Source organism: Trichechus manatus, unplaced genomic scaffold, assembly GCF_000243295.1.
Source record: "Trichechus manatus latirostris isolate Lorelei unplaced genomic scaffold, TriManLat1.0 scaffold00028, whole genome shotgun sequence".
NCBI classification, from domain to species: domain Eukaryota; kingdom Metazoa; phylum Chordata; class Mammalia; order Sirenia; family Trichechidae; genus Trichechus; species Trichechus manatus.
The window spans coordinates 22,382,099-22,398,290 of record NW_004443964.1 but is presented as its reverse complement, the minus strand read 5'-3'; the positions used below and the strand labels follow the sequence as shown (position 1 = coordinate 22,398,290).

The 16,192-nt window shown below is 51.6% G+C and overlaps 2 protein-coding genes across 6 annotated transcripts; one reads left to right on the top strand and one right to left on the bottom strand.

Moving 5' to 3' along the window:
• The first annotated feature begins 4,684 nt into the window (after positions 1–4,684).
• On the top strand, positions 4,685–8,820 carry TMUB2 (transmembrane and ubiquitin like domain containing 2). 2 transcript variants are annotated; one of them, XM_023729410.1, is made up of 3 exons: positions 4,685–4,924; positions 6,816–7,382; positions 7,625–8,820. In XM_023729410.1, exons 2-3 carry the CDS (start codon positions 6,841–6,843, stop codon positions 7,986–7,988), a joined length of 906 nt encoding a protein of 301 aa, XP_023585178.1. In that variant the 5' UTR covers positions 4,685–4,924; positions 6,816–6,840; the 3' UTR covers positions 7,989–8,820. The 2 variants fall into 2 exon arrangements, with proteins under 2 accessions (XP_023585178.1, XP_004374365.1); XM_004374308.2 differs by lacking the exon at positions 4,685–4,924 and adding an exon at positions 5,080–5,555.
• Positions 8,821–8,944: 124 nt separating this feature from the next.
• Positions 8,945–15,933, bottom strand: ATXN7L3 (ataxin 7 like 3). Of its 4 annotated transcripts, none has more exons than XM_023729408.1 (12): positions 14,838–15,933; positions 14,405–14,537; positions 14,042–14,213; positions 13,752–13,849; positions 13,540–13,562; positions 13,173–13,239; positions 12,937–12,965; positions 12,547–12,615; positions 12,231–12,292; positions 11,894–11,965; positions 11,646–11,803; positions 8,945–11,543 (listed from the first exon to the last, which is right to left on the bottom strand). In XM_023729408.1, exons 1-12 carry the CDS (start codon positions 15,027–15,029, stop codon positions 11,395–11,397), a joined length of 1,224 nt encoding a protein of 407 aa, XP_023585176.1. In that variant the 5' UTR covers positions 15,030–15,933; the 3' UTR covers positions 8,945–11,394. The 4 variants fall into 4 exon arrangements, with proteins under 4 accessions (XP_023585176.1, XP_004374364.2, XP_023585177.1 ...); XM_004374307.3 differs by having other exon boundaries at positions 12,231–12,274; XM_023729409.1 differs by having other exon boundaries at positions 13,173–13,218.
• Between the last annotated feature and the right edge of the window lie 259 nt (positions 15,934–16,192).

The window sequence follows — 16,192 nt, the reverse complement described above, 5'->3', positions numbered from 1 at the left end:
TCCTCAACAAGGCAGACAAAGCTTCTGGACCCTGGACCCTGCCCCACTCTCTGGCCTCCTGACCTTCTCCCTTCTGAGGTTCCAGTCTTAGGAAACTGTTTCCTGGTTGCTGGATCTGACCTGCTCTCCTTTGCTTCCAGGCATTTGCATGTGCTGTTTCCTCTGTTTGGTATACCCTTCCTACATTTTTTGGCCTGGACAAGGCTGATTTGACCCTCAAGACTCAGCTCAAATAGTACTGTCTCTGCTTAGTAGTGTACTTACTTAAGTTAAGTGGCTGTGTCTGTTTCTGAGACTGGGACTGTCTTCCTTAAACAGGCATTTCAGTAAATGGTTGTTGAGGGAGGAGGAAATGCTTGAGGCTGGGACCATTTATGGTTGTGTCCCGCAAGTGATGAATGGTCTCTTAAACAGTGGTCACCAGGCTCATGGTCCCTGAGACCCCATAACAGGTGGACCAGCCACCAGCCATACCCTCTTTCTCTCACTTGCTCCTCTGGTTCCAGAGTTAAAAATACTACCATTCATCTTTAAGAAGAAGATTTCAAGGAACCCAGTTTCAACAAATGCACATAAATGATGTGTGCACAGATCCAAAGCATAGATGTTGTTGGATTTAAATGTGATGGAGAAACCTACCACTCCATAGTTGTTTTCCCCCCTTTGTGCTCTTCCAAGTTCTCTGCACTGAGCAACTCTTAACTCTGGTGATAGGAAAAAGGTTATAGGAGCAACACAGATAATAATAGGTCCCAAAGTCCCTTATAGACCCAGAGCCTGTACTACCCACCACAGGAGAGAACTGGGGAAAGGCTCCCAGCAGCCTGTTCTCCTGTCTTTTTGCTGGTGACCCTGGGCTCTGCACAGCCATTACCAATTGAGTCACATGGTAGAGACAGGTCAGGAGGCCTGGGGTCCACCTCCTGCAGCCATTGCCCTGCCCTTTCTCCTCTGTGGAGTCTCCTATCTATGGAGATTTCCTTTCACCTGCATGCAAAGGCAGTCTTTTACCTTGTTTGGCAAGGCAGCAACTTCTTGCAGGATAGGGTTTTTGATTTAATTTCACAGAGCAAAAATAAAAAACCAAAAAACAAAAAACCCCAAACCTGTTGCCATGGAGTCCATTCCAACTCATAGCGACCCTGTAGGACAGAGTAGAACTGCCTCATAGGGTTTCCAAGGAACGGCTAGTGGATTCGAATTGCTGACCTTTTGGTTAACAGCTGTAGCACTTAACCACTGTGCCACCAGGGCTCCTTCACAGAGCCAGAGGGCCTGAAAAAAGAAAGGAACTTCCTCAAATCCTAGGCCCCGGCTGGAAGCTTCTCTGAAAGGAGGATGCCAGCTGTCCACACCTTGACAGCAGGCAGGCCCCAGCTAGCTGGGCCTTTTCCCTTATATTTACAACTACAACAATATACCTGTTTAAAAAAAAAACAAAAGTCATGTGTGATTATGTATATTATTTTGGGATAGGAGATTTTCCAGGGTAATAAGCATAAAAGAAAAAAGACTAATAGATTCAGCTACAGAAAAGTGTCAATTTGGTTATTTAAAAAAAAATCATGAACACAAGTAAAGGGCAAATGTTATAAAAACTATCTGCAGCTAAAAGATTTCGTTTCCTTGATCTGTGAAGACAGGATAGCATCTGTTTCGTTCACCATTGTGTTCACCATTGTGCCTGGTAGAGTGACTCACAGAGTGTGGACACTCAAATATTTGTCAAATCAATGAATGATGGTGGTCAACCTCATCAGCCATGAGGGAAATGCAAACTAAAACAACAATGAGATATTATTCACCCACTAGATTGGAAAAATGTTTAAAGATTGTTAATATTCAGTGCCAGATTGATAATATTCAGTGCCCATAAGATATGGAGAAATAAGTACTTGCAAATCCTGTTGGTGGAAAGGAATTGCCTGTTTGGCGGGCAATTTGGCAGTCTCTTTAAAAATTGCTCCCCAGTTCACAACGTGGGTATATTCATCACAGCATTGCTTGCAACAGTAGAAAACAGAACAACCCAAAATGTGGGAGGTGATTAAACAAATCCATACTCACAGAATACAATTCAGCCCTTACAGAAGGCAGTACCCACAGCAGGAGAGAACTGAGGAGGGACTCCAAGTGGCCAGCATGTGGATTGACTTGAAAAGATCGCCAAGACTGTTGTTAAGGAGAAAAAAAGTAGGTTGGAATACAGTATGTACAGCAAACAAAACTACATGACTGTCGATGAATAGAAAAAAGCCTGGAAGGTTTGTTTCCCAAAATTTCCCTCTGGGAAGGGGAGAGGGACTAGGCCTTGGGGCTGTATTTGAATTTCTTAGCAAAGGGTTTCTATGGATTCTTGCAAAATTAAAAAAAAAATTTAAGGGAAGAAAGGGCAAAGGGCACATACAAATAATTTACAAAATGGTCAATGAAACATTTAAAATGTGCAAACTTACTAGTAATCAAATGAATGCAAATTAAGAGAGAAATGACACCCTTTTGCCTATCAACTTTGCAAACATGAAAATCTAGTGGTTAGGAAAGGGGCACTTTTTTTTTTTTAATTTTATAAAATGGATTTACTACAGACATATCAAGTTAAGGCAGCATCCAGGATTTAGAAATGTATTCATTCACCATTCTGTAGCCATCACACATTTCACACAAAGGTATAAAAATACCTAAATTCAATAGTTTAGGAAAAATAAACATTGCATTAACTATATCATGAAAAATGTCCAAGGAGTTATGATCCATTAAAATATACTGCGTTGTTTGTTTTTAGTTGTTACATTTAAATGAGACCAGTGTTGGGCAGTGATATAGTCCCAGCTGCAGACTTTTCTTTTCTCTTGTAATCCCTCCGCCCTCAAAAACCCACTCCTGAAAGGCTCTTTCAAAACTCCTTTAACTGCACTGCATCTTGTCCTTTTACTGTACACACTCAGCAAAGCTGCAGGTGTTAGGTGCCGTCCAGTCAATTTCGACTTATACTGACCCCATGTGACAGAACTTCCCTATAGGTTTGGTGGTGCAGTGGTTAAGCGCTCAGCTGCTAACTGAAAGGTCAATGGTTTGAATCCACCAGCTGCTCCTCAGGAGAAAAGACCTTGGCGACCTGCTCCCATAAAGATTACAGCCTATGAAACTCTATGGGGCAATTCCCCTCTGTCCTATAGGGTCCCTATGAGTCAGAATCGACTGGACAGCACACAACAACAACTGTCTTTACAGGAGCAGGCTGCCGGGTCTCTCTCCACGGAGCTACTAGGTGGGGTCAAGCTGTTAATCTTTAGATTAGCAGTTGAGTGCTTAACTGTTGGGCCACCATACGTATATACATATGTATAAAAAAGATCTGGGTGACTTTAGCTATACCACTAACTGTATAATTTAGACAGTTTCCATACTGTAATTGGGCATAATAATAGCTGCCTCATAGGGCACCATGAGATAACAGTAACCTCTTAATACACATGGTGGCTATTATTATACTAAAGCATTAACAGTGGTTCAACTCAGTCGTTTATTTATTCACTCAACAAATATTTGAGAGCCCTTGCATCTGTTCTGCTGTTCTCTCTGGAACTCTGCTTGGTAAATCTCTACTCATTCTTCAAAATTCTGTTTAACTGGACTATGATGCCCTGCCCCCTTGCCATGTTCTTCAAAATAAAAACACTAAACCTTAGCACTCAAAATGTATGCTGGAATTAAAACAGTACTTTTCTTCTAACAAACATACTGCTGATCAAAAGAAGCCAGACCAAAGAGTATACATTGTGTGATTCCATTTATACAAAGTACAAAAACAGGGAGAATTAATCTATGGTGACAGAAATCAGAAGTGGTTATTCAGCGGAGGTTAGTGGCTGGAAGCAGACTGGAAGGGAAGTTCTAGGGTAATTTTCTATTTCTTAATCTGGGCGCTGGTATGTTCAATTGATGAAAACCGCCGACCTTTTCGCTTACGTGTTTGCCCCATGTGCGTTTATACTTAAATCCAAAATTCACAGAAAACAAAAACAAATCCCAGTATGTTTTCAGAATTTTTTAATTGCAAAAGTCTAAGTTTTTGGAAGCTGAACTTTTTTCCCTGTGTTTTTGGAGCTCTCTCCTGTTCTTCTGCACCAAGCCTGTGCTGAATCTGTGCCTTAGGGGACCCGTGTGGGGGCTGAAGCGTCACTGCCCTCGTCAAAAGCCTTTCAAGTGAAATGCTTTCCCGCCTAATTATCACGGTCCCATACTACTTGGGGCCGCACTCTTGGAGCACTGAATTCTAGCTAAATTGTCTCCTGTCCGTCTCCTGTACTAGGCCTGTACTCAGCTCTTGTAGGTCAGAGAAACCAGTCCTTACACATCCCGCTAACCCGGAGCTTAGTGTGCGTTGCAGAGCAGTAATGGACACAAATCAGCCTGGGAAGCTGGGAGCAAGGCCGGAAGAACAGGGCAAGGGAGAAGGAAGCCTTGCTCCTCCTCCGTAGCGCCAGCCCGCTCAGCCTTCCAGCAGCGAACCCTAGCCCCTTTCCCAAGCACCTCTCCCAACTCGCTCCTCCTCGACTGGCCACGCCTCTCACCCCTGGGCCAACTAAGGCCCCGCCCACCAGGCGTGGCCCCGCCCCGGGAGGGCCCCGATCCCGCCAACAATGACTCCGCCCCTCCTTCCGCTGAGAAACCTGTCCCTTTTATTTAAAGAATACGTTTACGTCAGCCCGCCTTACGTAACCCTGCGTCATCAGTGCAAGGCGCGGAGGCGGGACTTCCTGTCTCTGGTTATAACAGCTTCCGGGATAAGCCGGAAGACCGGACCCTGGACAGAATCGGTGATTGCCAGCCCCTTTCCGGGCCCCTGACCGATCACTACGGAAAAGCGAGTCCAGGGGTCGTCCCGACGAAGTCAAAACACTTAGTCTGGCCGTTTCAGGTGAGGACCTCCTTCCCAACCCAGGCCAGGTACCGATCTCAGCCCCCTTTAATTTCCCATGACACCCCGCGTCCTCAAGCCCCGCCCCCAGCCCACCAGCCCCGCCCCGAAGACTGAGGGGTGTGCATGGTTTGTGACCCCCCTCACCTGACCCTACTACCCCTCACGGGCTGGGAGAGCTGGGCTTGGGCGCAGTTACTGGGACCCGACAGTCCTTCGGCTCGGGTGGACTCACGGATCCCTTTCCAGCGCCGCGGGAATAGGGCCCCCCAAACGCGGAGCCCTCGCCGCAAAAAAAAGAAAGGCCGGGGACCCCTCGTCACCTCGCGGTCAGGGTCGCTCACAGGCTGCGGAGCGAGCAAAGGCCTCTGAGGCGGGAGAGCTGGGGTCCTGACCGGCCCCTCCACCAGAAGTTGCACTGTGTCTGTGCCAGTTGTTTTCGCCTCTTCGCAGCAGTTTCCTTTTCCGAAGATCGAGGTTAATGTTACTAACCTGTTTACCGTCAGGGTTTATTTGTGGGAGTGATAAGTAATTGCTGCCATTTTTTTATTGAACAATTGCAATGTGCCAAGCACTGTGCTAAGTATTTTGCTTCGATGATTTCGCGTCATCTTCAAAATAATTTTATGAGGTAGGTACTATTTTTTAACTCCATTTTACTGACGAGGAGGCTGAGGCTCTAAAACAGTTGTTCAAGGTTACATGGCTAGTAGGAGACAAGACCGGGATTATAATTAGTTTTTTCTGACTCCAGGGCCGATGGGCTAAATAAGGATTTGGAAACTATTCAGATGTTGATTTGTTCTGCAAATATTCCCTTGAACAACTACTATGGCATTATGCTGGGCATTATGGTACAAAGAGGAAATACATATGATCCTTGTCTTCCAGGAATCTAGTGGTGGGAGATGGGCAGGTAGATAAGTATAGTAAAGTTTTGTAGGTGCTGTGAGAATAGTCTGATAATGATAATTACCAGGCTGGATTGGCTCAGGGACAGCTGTGAAACCAGCACATTCTCCAAGGGAAAGAGTAGGTACTCCAAGGAGCAAGCTGAGATCCTTCCAACTTTTCTAAGAACGTGCCAAGGGAAAACCTTCCCAGTACAAGAAGGGAGATTGAGATATGGATTGTGAGAGCTTGGGTAGTTCCACTTGGGTAGTCATTTTGCAGTTGTGAGCCCATGGTGACCAAGGAGGGTGGCATTTCTGGTGCCCATTCTATTTGGCTCCGCCAGGCTTGCCAGAAGGGTTTCAGAGGAGGCAGATATAATGTCTGCTGATGGCCCCTACAGAGTTGTTCCTTTGAGTGGTCTGATTCTGCTTTTGGTGATAATTTTCTTTGGCTCTTGACATTTGGACCTGGCACTGTGACCATGAATGAGACAGGGTTCAAATGAGACAATCTTGCAAGGATGGCTGCACTATGCCTCTAAAAGGGCTGCAAAATAAAATATTCTAGGCTTTTTGGTCTTCCTGAAGCCACCGTGGAGGCTGCTCAGGGGGCATATTTGCTTGTGCTAGTGATAGAAATCCTAGAGAAACTGAGGGTTCAAAGAAATAAAAATTTTTTCCTACCTACCGAAACAACAAACAGTAGCAACAGCAACAGCAAGGCTATGCGGTTTTCCTGACCATCCATGCTTGTTGGGGGGTTGGGATGTGAGAGAGGAAGGGCGTGGAATCTGAAAGCTAGAGTTTCACAATAGAGGCAAAGGGTAAGTCCTTAGCTTTAGGTTGGGAGTCCAGAGTTAGGAAGGTTTGTCTCCCCTTCTACAGGACACTGAACTCCCATTTTCCTTCAGGGCTGGATCAGTTAGAATCTAAACAAACTAGAAACCTGGTTGCAACCTCACAGGCCCCACTGATGTTGTCCCCCTTTGTTCCTGCAGTGTGGATCCAGTCAGCAGCCAGACCATGGAGCTCTCTGATGTCACACTCATTGAGGGTGTGGGTAATGAGGTGACGGTGGTGGCAGGTGTGGTGGTACTGATTCTAGCCTTGGTCCTAGCTTGGCTTTCTACCTATGTAGCAGACAGCAGTAACAACCAGCTCCTGGGCACTATTGTGTCAGCAGGTGACACCTCTGTCCTCCACCTGGGGCATGTGGACCATCTGATGGCAAGCCAAGGCACCCCAGAGCCAACTGAACTCCCTCATTCATCAGAGGGTAATGACGAGAAGGCTGAAGAGGCTGGCGAAGGTGGAGGAGACTCCACAGGGGAGCCTGGAGCTGGGGGTGGTGTTGAGCCCAGCCTTGAGCATCTGCTGGACATTCAAGGCCTGCCCAAAAGACAAGCAGGCCCAGAGAGCGGCAGCCCAGAGAGCCCCCTGAGATCTGAGGATAGCACCTGCCTCCCTCCTAGCCCCGGCCTCATCAATGTACGGCTCAAATTCCTTAATGACACTGAGGAGCTGGCTGTGGCCAGGCCAGAGGATACTGTGGGTGCCCTAAAGAGGTGAGTGGACTGGAAGGCGGGAAGCCGTTGTACCCCATGTCCCCCAGCCCTTGGTCACCTCTGACAAAGCTGGCAGGAGCAGCAGGGAAGTGTCAGGTTCAGCCTCTACCAAGGGTGGGCAAGGTACTTACTGCCTTAGAAATCCACTCGTTTTCCCCCACTGCCCTGTGCTTTGTTGGTCCAGGCTAGTTGGCCTTCTCATCCTCGCCCTGTCTTTCCCTCTCTCTCTTTCATTCTTATAGCAAATACTTCCCTGGACAGGAGAGCCAGATGAAACTGATCTACCAGGGCCGCTTGCTGCAGGACCCAGCCCGCACACTGCGTTCCCTGAACATTACTGACAACTGTGTAATTCACTGCCACCGCTCACCCCCAGGGTCAGCTGTTCCAGGCCCCTCAGCCTCCCTGGCCCCCTCCACCACTGAGCCACCCAGCCTCGGCGTCAACGTGGGCAGCCTCATGGTGCCTGTGTTTGTGGTTCTGTTGAGTGTTGTCTGGTACTTCCGTATCAATTACCGCCAGTTCTTCACAGCACCTGCCACTGTCTCCCTGGTGGGAGTCACGGTCTTCTTCAGCTTCCTAGTATTTGGGATGTATGGACGATAAGGACATAGGGAGAAAATGAAAGGCATGGTCTTCCTCCTCTGTGGCCTCCCCCCTTTCCTGGCCAGAGCTGTGCCCAAGGGCCTGGGAGTGGGGGGTGGAAAGGTTGTGGGTGCTCCCTCCATAGGACACAGGAGGCAGGTGTGGCACCTCTTCTTTATGTCCACGAGGGTACAGATACCCCTCTGTGCAAGCACAACTCAGGTAGAAACAAGGACATCATCTTCCCTCACTTTTTAGGGTCTTAAAGCAGTTCAGAGCCGATGGCCCAGCTCATTGGGGAGGCTGGGCTCTAAGGATTCCCTCCCAGCTGCGGCCGTACCTTTCCCCAGTGTCCTGCATGTCTGCTCCCCCGCCCCCAGGGCTGCCTGCCAGGGCAGCTTAGCATGCCCCAGCATACTTTTGTAGGGAGCCTGGAGTATCCTTCGATTCCATAGTTATCGATCTTTTGAGACTAAAATGACACAGGCAGGAATGAGGATTGTGCCCGCTTTCCCTACAGGCACCTAGCCGTCCCCACCTTCTTCTTCCACCCCTGTAGCAGGAATAGGGTGTTCTCCAGGTTCTGGACAGTTTCCAGTGTTCTCAGTTTTTAAACACTTTTCTTTTTTTTTTTAATAATCCTTTATAGAGCCCAGTTAGGAAGGGGATTGGGGCACAAAGCCAAGCCCCCAGCATTGGGAGAAGCCAGGCCACAGCTGCTGCTACCCTAGGCCTAAGGCTGTAAGCAAGACAGCACTGGCCCTCAGCCAGTGTCCTACCCTGCCCAGCTCCAAGGACGAGCTCCATATGGAGCACTGGGCCCCAGGCCCTTGCCTCCGGGGCTCTTGGATGGAGGGCCAGTGTCTGTGATTGAATAAAGTTCCATTTTGTGGCTGTGGAGCCTCCTTCTGTGATAGTAAGAAAATGGCTTTGCTCTACCCCCAGTAACATGGGTAATGAGGGTGGGTAGGCCGGGCTACCAATGGGAGATGCAGTTTATTTACACCAGCAGCCATGGGGGCGGGGGATACACAGCGTTTACAAAGTTAGCTACCTGTACAGGATGGATTACATATGCAAAAATAAAAATCTCAAGACCACAGGATAGCGTGAGCCCCACCCCCCTCCCCCAATGACCCCAGCATGCGGTAATGCCAGGCAGGTGGCCCCTGGGCATGCGGGGGGGAGTGATGCATGGAAGGAAAAGCCACCGGCCATGGAAATCAGTACAGAACCCCCCCACACACACTCAAGACACATGATAGGATACAGGGTGGACACACCTAGCTGGGGTGGGAAGGATGGGAATTGAAACCCACACAGCCTGCTGTTAAGAGGGAGGGGAGTGGGGAGCTCCTAGCCCCTGTTCAACTACATGGTAGGGGGGCGCTCTCCCCAAAAGGAAAGGGGGTTGTTCCCTCAGGGTCCCTGCTGGACCAAGCCCATCTCTTACCCAGCCTGGGCAGGGGGCTCTGCCCTGAGGGTGGGCCAAGGAACAATGGGGAAGTTGATGTGGACAAACCAGTTCCGAAACTACTTCCCACTTCTCCGTCCTCCAGCCAGAATGGGGAAAGGGAGAGGCCAGGGGAAAAGGATATATTAGGACCTGAGCTGCAGCTGCCTCTCAGAAAGGAGAGTGGCCCCCCCAGCCTTCCTCCCTCCACCTTCAACCTACTCCCAAGACTTCACTTGGAAGCAGGCTGGAGGCTTGCTGACTTTCCCTCTGGCTTCCTCTTAAAGGGAGAAGGCTATGACGGGTCAAGAGCAGAGGAGCCCAGGCCCCAGGATGTATCCTAACTCCTGCCAAAATTTGCTTGGCGTTTTAAAAAATAATCACAATTCTTGGGTTAAAAACCAATTTGTAACCAGGCATCAGCCACAATTAGAACCACCCCAGGGGGAGATTGGGGTTCCAGACAGGGTCTTGCAGCCCCATCTCTGTTGTTCCCTTAACTCTCTAGTCCAACCAGCCCTGGGTACTAGCTACCCAATGTGGGGTGGCTCCTCCTGGGAGGAGGACAGGGGACATGTCCAGCAAGTGCCAACGAACCTGGCTCAGGGTCACTAACTCCAACCCTGTCAGTCAGCTCTGCTCCCAGCCCAGACTGAGGTCCTCCAGCTCGGCTCCTGGAGTGGTGGTGCCCACTACAGGTGGGATAGTACATCTCAGCATGTCGACCAGGCAGGTGGGCACACTGGCATGACAGTCCCACAGAGGGGCAATGCCTAGGCATGACATCCCTGCCCCCTCCACTAACAACCCAGAACACAGAGAGTACCCTCTCTTCCCACCCTACTCCTAAGCAAATGGGGGGAGGCACAAGGTCAGGATTTCCTCAGAGCCCCAAACCACAAGTACAGAATAAATAACTTAAAAGCGGCCAAGGAAGGGGAAAGAGGGCAGGCTTCGGAGGCAGGAGCGTGGAGAGAGGAACTGAAGCTGATCAAGTGGAAGAGGGGGTAGCAAGCAGCAGCTGGGAACTTGGGCTGCCCCAGTAGGGCAGGGTAGGCAGGAGGAACATGGGGCCACCCCAGGAGGGCGAGGCTGGGCCCCTTCCTGGGGCAGGGAATGAGGTAAGAAAACATTTCAAATAAAGCAGCACCGTTCCCTCTCACCTTGGGGCCCCACTCCTCACCAGCCCTGGGGCAGGGAAGAAAGGTAGGGTGGGGAGTAATTTTGATACACAGCTCCCTTTTTCTACCCTCCCCTTTCCCATTCCTTGAAGCTGCAGAGGCTGGAGGCCCTTTCCTGGCACCCAACAACACAAGGACAGCTCCTCCTGCCAAGGAGGCCCATGGGGACTGAGGGGAAAGGGCTGCCCCTGTAAGGGGCAGGGAAGGTGGCGGCAGTTCTAGACGCCTACCTCAGCAGACAGCGCTCTGTGCCTGCCTACCCCTAGAAATGGGGGCATCTGATAGGATTCTGCAGACAGGACACGGCCCAGCCCTGCCCCTCAGCTCCAAGCACCGGACCCATTCACATTGCTGAGGGCAGCTGGGGGAAGCCCCCTCCAGGCTCAGCTTCCAACCCACAGCCTCCCAGGTAGCCACAGTGCCCCTCAGCAGGGCGTAGTCCAGTTCCTGGGGTGGGGGGCAGGCAGTGCCCTGGCACTGTGCCCAAGCCAGGCCCCTGGCCTGGCTGGACATCCAGTAACTCACAGAATAAATAGGAAAACTGTCTCCCCACCAAACTTATGTCCAAGGCATAATATGTCCAGGTCTGAGTCCTGCACGCCGAGGGTCCGTGCTCCATTGCAGAGGACCCTGCCACCCCCCAGGGGTGCGTAATTGGATCCTCTGCCCGCCTGGCCCACCAAGCTTCCCAAGCCCAAACCCCCAGCAGCCGTCCATTTGCCAGGCTCTGCCACCTGGGTGGGGGTTGGGAGAGAGGGCTCTGCTCAGCCAAAGGCTATCCTTTGCACCCAAGTCAGTTGATGTCATCATAGATGCTGGGCGTTGGGGGTGCCGGTGGCTTTGGCTTCTTTTTCTTGTTAGAGCCCAGGCCGGAGGCAGTCCCTACCAGGCTCAGATGGGATTTCTTTTTCTTGGTTTTCCGTGACTCGGAGCTGTTGGTACCTGAAGAGGAAGAGGCACAAGGGATGAGCCTCAGAGGTAGGACTATGGCAGAAGAGGAGGTGCTCCCACCCCTTCAGTCAGAGGCTCAGCTATCTCACATACCTAGACCCCATCCCTGATTCTCACTCGTCTTGGAGGAGCCTGAATCAGAAGGTGAGAGGTCAGAGGAGCCGTCCCACTGAAGCCGGCTGATCAGGGCCTGGCTGTCCGTCATGTCAAAGCTGTCGTTATCCAGCGAGCTCTCAACCTCTGGAAGGACGCTGGAAAGGGGAGAAACCAGAGAATGGCTTCAGGGATCCTGATCAGCATCCCAACCCACAACCCCCAGCCCTTGTTGGAGGATCACTTACGCTGAGGACCCGAGGAAATAAATCCGCACAGCTCTCCGCTGCTCATCTGTGTGCTGGGGGCAGCGTAGGGACCTAGAGGGGAGAGAATGTTCAGACCCTAGCAAGCAGGGGAGTATCTGAGGAACTCAGGTGCAGCCCTTCCCCTCAGCAGAGGCAGGAAGAATGGCCACAGGGAAGGGATGAATGAAGAGCCCCCAGATGGTGGCCTAAGGCCTGACCAGAAGAGGAAGGGAGGGGGAGAGGAGTCCCACTGCTCAAGTCCAGGGGGACTCTCGGTGCATGCCCAGGGTGAGTGTGCAGAAGGCCCCCTGGCCCCCTTTCTAGGTTCTGTGCTCACCTTGTGCACATCTTCTTGGTGTGTTCAGAAATCACCCCACATTGCTGGAAGAGGAATATAAGCTGAAAGGAGGGATGGAGGAGAACCTACTCTAGAAACTAGATATTCCCTTCTGTACGAACGCTAGACTGCACAAGCAGAAGCAGCCCCCAGGTGTCCAGAACAGATGGTCCCAGACCACTACTGGCCAGAAACCTAATTCCAGAGAGGGAACTGTATGGCCCTGATTGCTACGTCACCAGCCTCCTCCAGGGCCTTGACCATTGCCTGGGGCTCCAGCCCACTCCCAAGGGCCTCCCCTTCCCTGGTCCCTCACCGTGGTGAGCAGGCTACGCAGCTCCTCCGGCCCCAGGGTTTCATAGCTGATCCCAGTTGAGTTGTTATACTGAGGGAGAACCAGAGGTGTAGGTTAGAGAAGAGGCACAGGAAATAGTGGTGGGAGTAGACAATCAGTCTCTTTCATTCCTTTCTAAGTGAGAAGCCTTCAGGATTACCTAGTAGTTTTCCAAGTGATCTTTTCTATCCCACCTGCATATGGGTAGGGGGTGGGCCCACGAAGAACATAAATACGTAAGACTTAAATCACCCCATCTAGCGCTTCTGGCTGTCAGCATTCTGATCCCCTAACAAAGAGTTCGCTTCCCCACTGGTCCAAATCCCAACAAGGAGAATGAGAAAGAATCTAAGAAGAACAGCCTCTACTCACCTTAAAAGGATCCGAATTGCTAAGTTCCCCTGAAGAAGAAAAAAGAAGGGGAAGGGTGTTTGATGCAGAGGTACAGACAGAGAACCCTGAAAATAACCAGAGAGGAAGTGGGGGTGACAGAAGGATCACAGGCCCTCCCTCAATACCCCTGTTCCCCCAGGCCCCCACCTCCACCCTCCAGCAATGAGTCCCAGAAAATACAGCTTGAAGCACTCCCGTTTTTCTAGCCCACTTACCATTTTTGTGTTTTAAAGACTTGGATCTTCGAGGGGAATTGGGGTTCTGGAATGGGAGATACCATAGCTTTGGGGAAAGGGTAACGATAAGGGGGAGCCGAGAACCCAGGGAAGGAAAAAAGATTTGACAAAGAAACATCCTCAAATTCCTCCTCTTCCTCCCCCAGTAAAATCAGTCTACCCATATTCCTACCCCTCCCCCCAGGCCTGTTGCCCTCTGCCCACCACAGACACCCTCTTCCCGAACCAAGAGAGGCCCTCAATGACCTCAGACCTGAATCAAGACACCCTTGAGAGGACTCCCTGCCCAAAGGGGAGGGTATCTGTCCTTCGCCCAAATTTCCCTTATGCTTGCCCCAGCTCTCACCTTGTCTGATTTTCTCTTCTTAGCTGTGTGGGACAAAAGGATAAAGCACAGGATTACCTTCAGTTTCTAATCTTAAAGCTATATAAAAAAAAGTGCAAAACTCAGTCTTCCTCCCGTTATTCAAGAAAACAACTTATGGCCACTGTATACCCAATCTCTGCTTGCCCGCCTCACCATCAAAGCCCGCCAAGATCCCCCTGATCCCCAAACACCTTTCTTCTCTGAGCCATAGGACCAGTCGTTGTCATTGATGTCATCGTTATCCTCTTGGTCACTCTCAGACTTGTTCATGTTGTTGCTACTGGCAATCCTGCCAAGGGTAGGGAAGGGAAAAGGGTCAAGGCAACTGCCTCTTTGCCCCTGCTGTTAAAGGTAGAGTAGAGCATTTAGGGCCAAGTACAACCCCACACTCTGTAGCCTACAAAAGCCCCCAGGGACCACATCATAGTGCAGACCGCGTAAGAGAAGCAGCTGTGGTTCGAGCAGGGAGAGGGACCCTCACCGGCGGTTGGCGATGCGGCTGCTGTTCCGACCCATTCCCAGGCACTTCTCCAGATGGGGAGCAAAGCGGGAGGCAGCAATGCTGCGGCTACAATTGGGGCAAACGCACTCCTTGCTCTTCCACTGGTTGAAAACCTGTCCAAAGATGTCCAACCCTGGCTGGTCCACGATCTCTGGGGACAGGAGAGGCGTGGCGATCAGGGTGGGCAGGGGAGCCTCCCCCCTTGTCCCCACCCGTGGCCCCATGACCTCTTCAAATACCCCGTCTAAGCTCCAGGTTCTACATCTAGTGCAGCATCCAGAGAAGGAAGCTCCAGCACTCCCAGGGCAAGGCTAACTACTCTCCTTTGACTGGGAAGCTCACCAAAATCCTTCATGCTCTCAGGGTCCGTGTCATCCAGGAAGAAGTATCCACACTTGACAGCCCGGTGTACCTCAAAGCAGAATCCCAAACAAGAATCCTCGACCAGGTCCGCGTATATCTCCTGAGCGATGGCCTGGGCCCCAGGGGAGAACATCCGCGGTCACGAAAATCACAGCCCCCTGGACTAATTGTGACTCTCACTAACTAAATCTCCTGCCACCTCACCCTGGCCAAAAATAATGCTTTCTTTGCTATTTTCCCCATCTTGACTTTGTATTCTTTCTTCTTCATGGATCCTTGGGCCTTTTCGGCTGGCTATTCCCTTTAAGAAACAAAGCTGACTACCCAAATTCCTCTTTGGTGTGGATGCCAGGTATAGCAACATAGAGACATCAAGAGAAAAAACTAGAGGCACACGTGGGGGAGCCCTCACCTCTAGTTTGCTGTTATCCAGGCCAGACAAAGACATTTCCTCCATTTTCATTTGTAAACTCTTGTGGAGACGGCACTCTGACTGTTCATAGCACAGCGGGTGGCAACACGGCTGTACACATGGGGGTGGGGGTGTTGGTATGAGTCCAAGGTATCTCTGAAGGTTGCCACCTCCCCTCCCACCTAAGCCCATAGCTTAATCCTGGCACCAAGATCTCTCCTTCCCCAAGGCCCAGGCTCACTAATTCTGGATGGTCCTCCAAGGCTTAGAAACCCAAAGGTGGCCTAGTCCTTCCCAGGCCTGAGCTTAGGCTCTGGACTCTATCTACTGCCAATCAGATCTGGCTCTATAGGAGGCAGCAGCTCACCCTAGGTCCCCAAAACTCAAACCCCTCTTTGATACCCATGGTGCAATGCAGCAGGGGGAGGAGAAGGAACTCTAAGGCCTCAAAGCAAACCCACAGGGTGTGGCAAAGAACTGCACAGACTCCTAAATACACCCTCCCTTCCCTAAAGGCTCTCCTCAGAGTCACCTCTGCTTTCAGCCAGGATGTCCACTTGGGGGGGTACTGCTACCAGAAGTAGAAATGGCCCTAGGCCTCTACAACCTTCACCCCACTCTGCCTTCCCTTAAAATAAGCCTGCCACTACCGGAGAGGAGCAGAGCCCGCTGAAGCCTAGCGCTAAGGGGCATTTCTAGCCACTGTGAGCAAGAGGGGGGTGGCCCCGTGGGATGGCATGCCAGGAGTGGGCACTCCCCTTACCTGTTCTTCTTTTAGATAACCACCCTCCCTCCCTCAGGACCAGCCCGGAAGTCTCTCTAAGAGCCTCAAAGTCCAGGAACCCCCACCAAAGGATTCAGACACAGCGCCCCAAGTGCGGGGCCCCTCTCAGTGGAGGGTACGAGTTTGAGGAGCTGCCGGCCTAGAGTGGGGTGGGGACTGACAAATGAGCCAGGGGCACTGGGGAGGGTAGGAGGCCGGGCCTCGGCTCTTCCCCCGTCCCTGCGGCACTGCTGCTGCATCATACCAACTGGGGGGAGGAGAGCCGAGCCGCCGGAGGCCAGAGCCGGTTCGGGACAACCCGACCCCCAGAGAGTGGGCAGAGTGGGACGCGTCCCGGCCCCTTTCCTTCCCCACCCGCCGACAGCCCCGGCCAGCCGGGGAGAGGAGTCCGGGAGGGTGTCTCTATTGTCCGGGGTGCTGGGGCCTGGCTCCCTAACAAAGGCCCCGCGCCCCCTCCCCGGCTGGCCCTGCCCCGCCCAAGGGGGACCCAGACAGGGGGAAAGCAGGGGGCCCGGGCCAGGCCGGGAAGCCGGGCGTTTCCGCGTCGGCCCGGGGGGAGGGGAAGGGGCGC

What these genes read in the sequence shown, in the direction of transcription:
- TMUB2 (XM_004374308.2), top strand. Translation starts at nt 5,521, where the DNA reads ATGATTTCGCGTCATCTTCAAAATAATTTTATGAG. An exon ending in CTTCAAAATAATTTTATGAG is followed by an intron (nt 5,556 to 6,815) that starts GTAGGTACTATT and finishes TTGTTCCTGCAG; the next exon opens with TGTGGATCCAGTCAGCAGCC. An exon ending in ACTGTGGGTGCCCTAAAGAG is followed by an intron (nt 7,383 to 7,624) that starts GTGAGTGGACTG and finishes TCATTCTTATAG; the next exon opens with CAAATACTTCCCTGGACAGG.
- ATXN7L3 (XM_023729408.1), bottom strand. Translation starts at nt 15,029, where the DNA reads ATGGGCTTAGGTGGGAGGGGAGGTGGCAACCTTCAGAGATACCTTGGA. An exon ending in TGGATAACAGCAAACTAGAG is followed by an intron (nt 14,538 to 14,837) that starts GTGAGGGCTCCC and finishes CCTGGGGCCCAG; the next exon opens with GCCATCGCTCAGGAGATATA. An exon ending in AGAAGAGAAAATCAGACAAG is followed by an intron (nt 13,240 to 13,539) that starts GTGAGAGCTGGG and finishes CTTTCCCCAAAG; the next exon opens with CTATGGTATCTCCCATTCCA.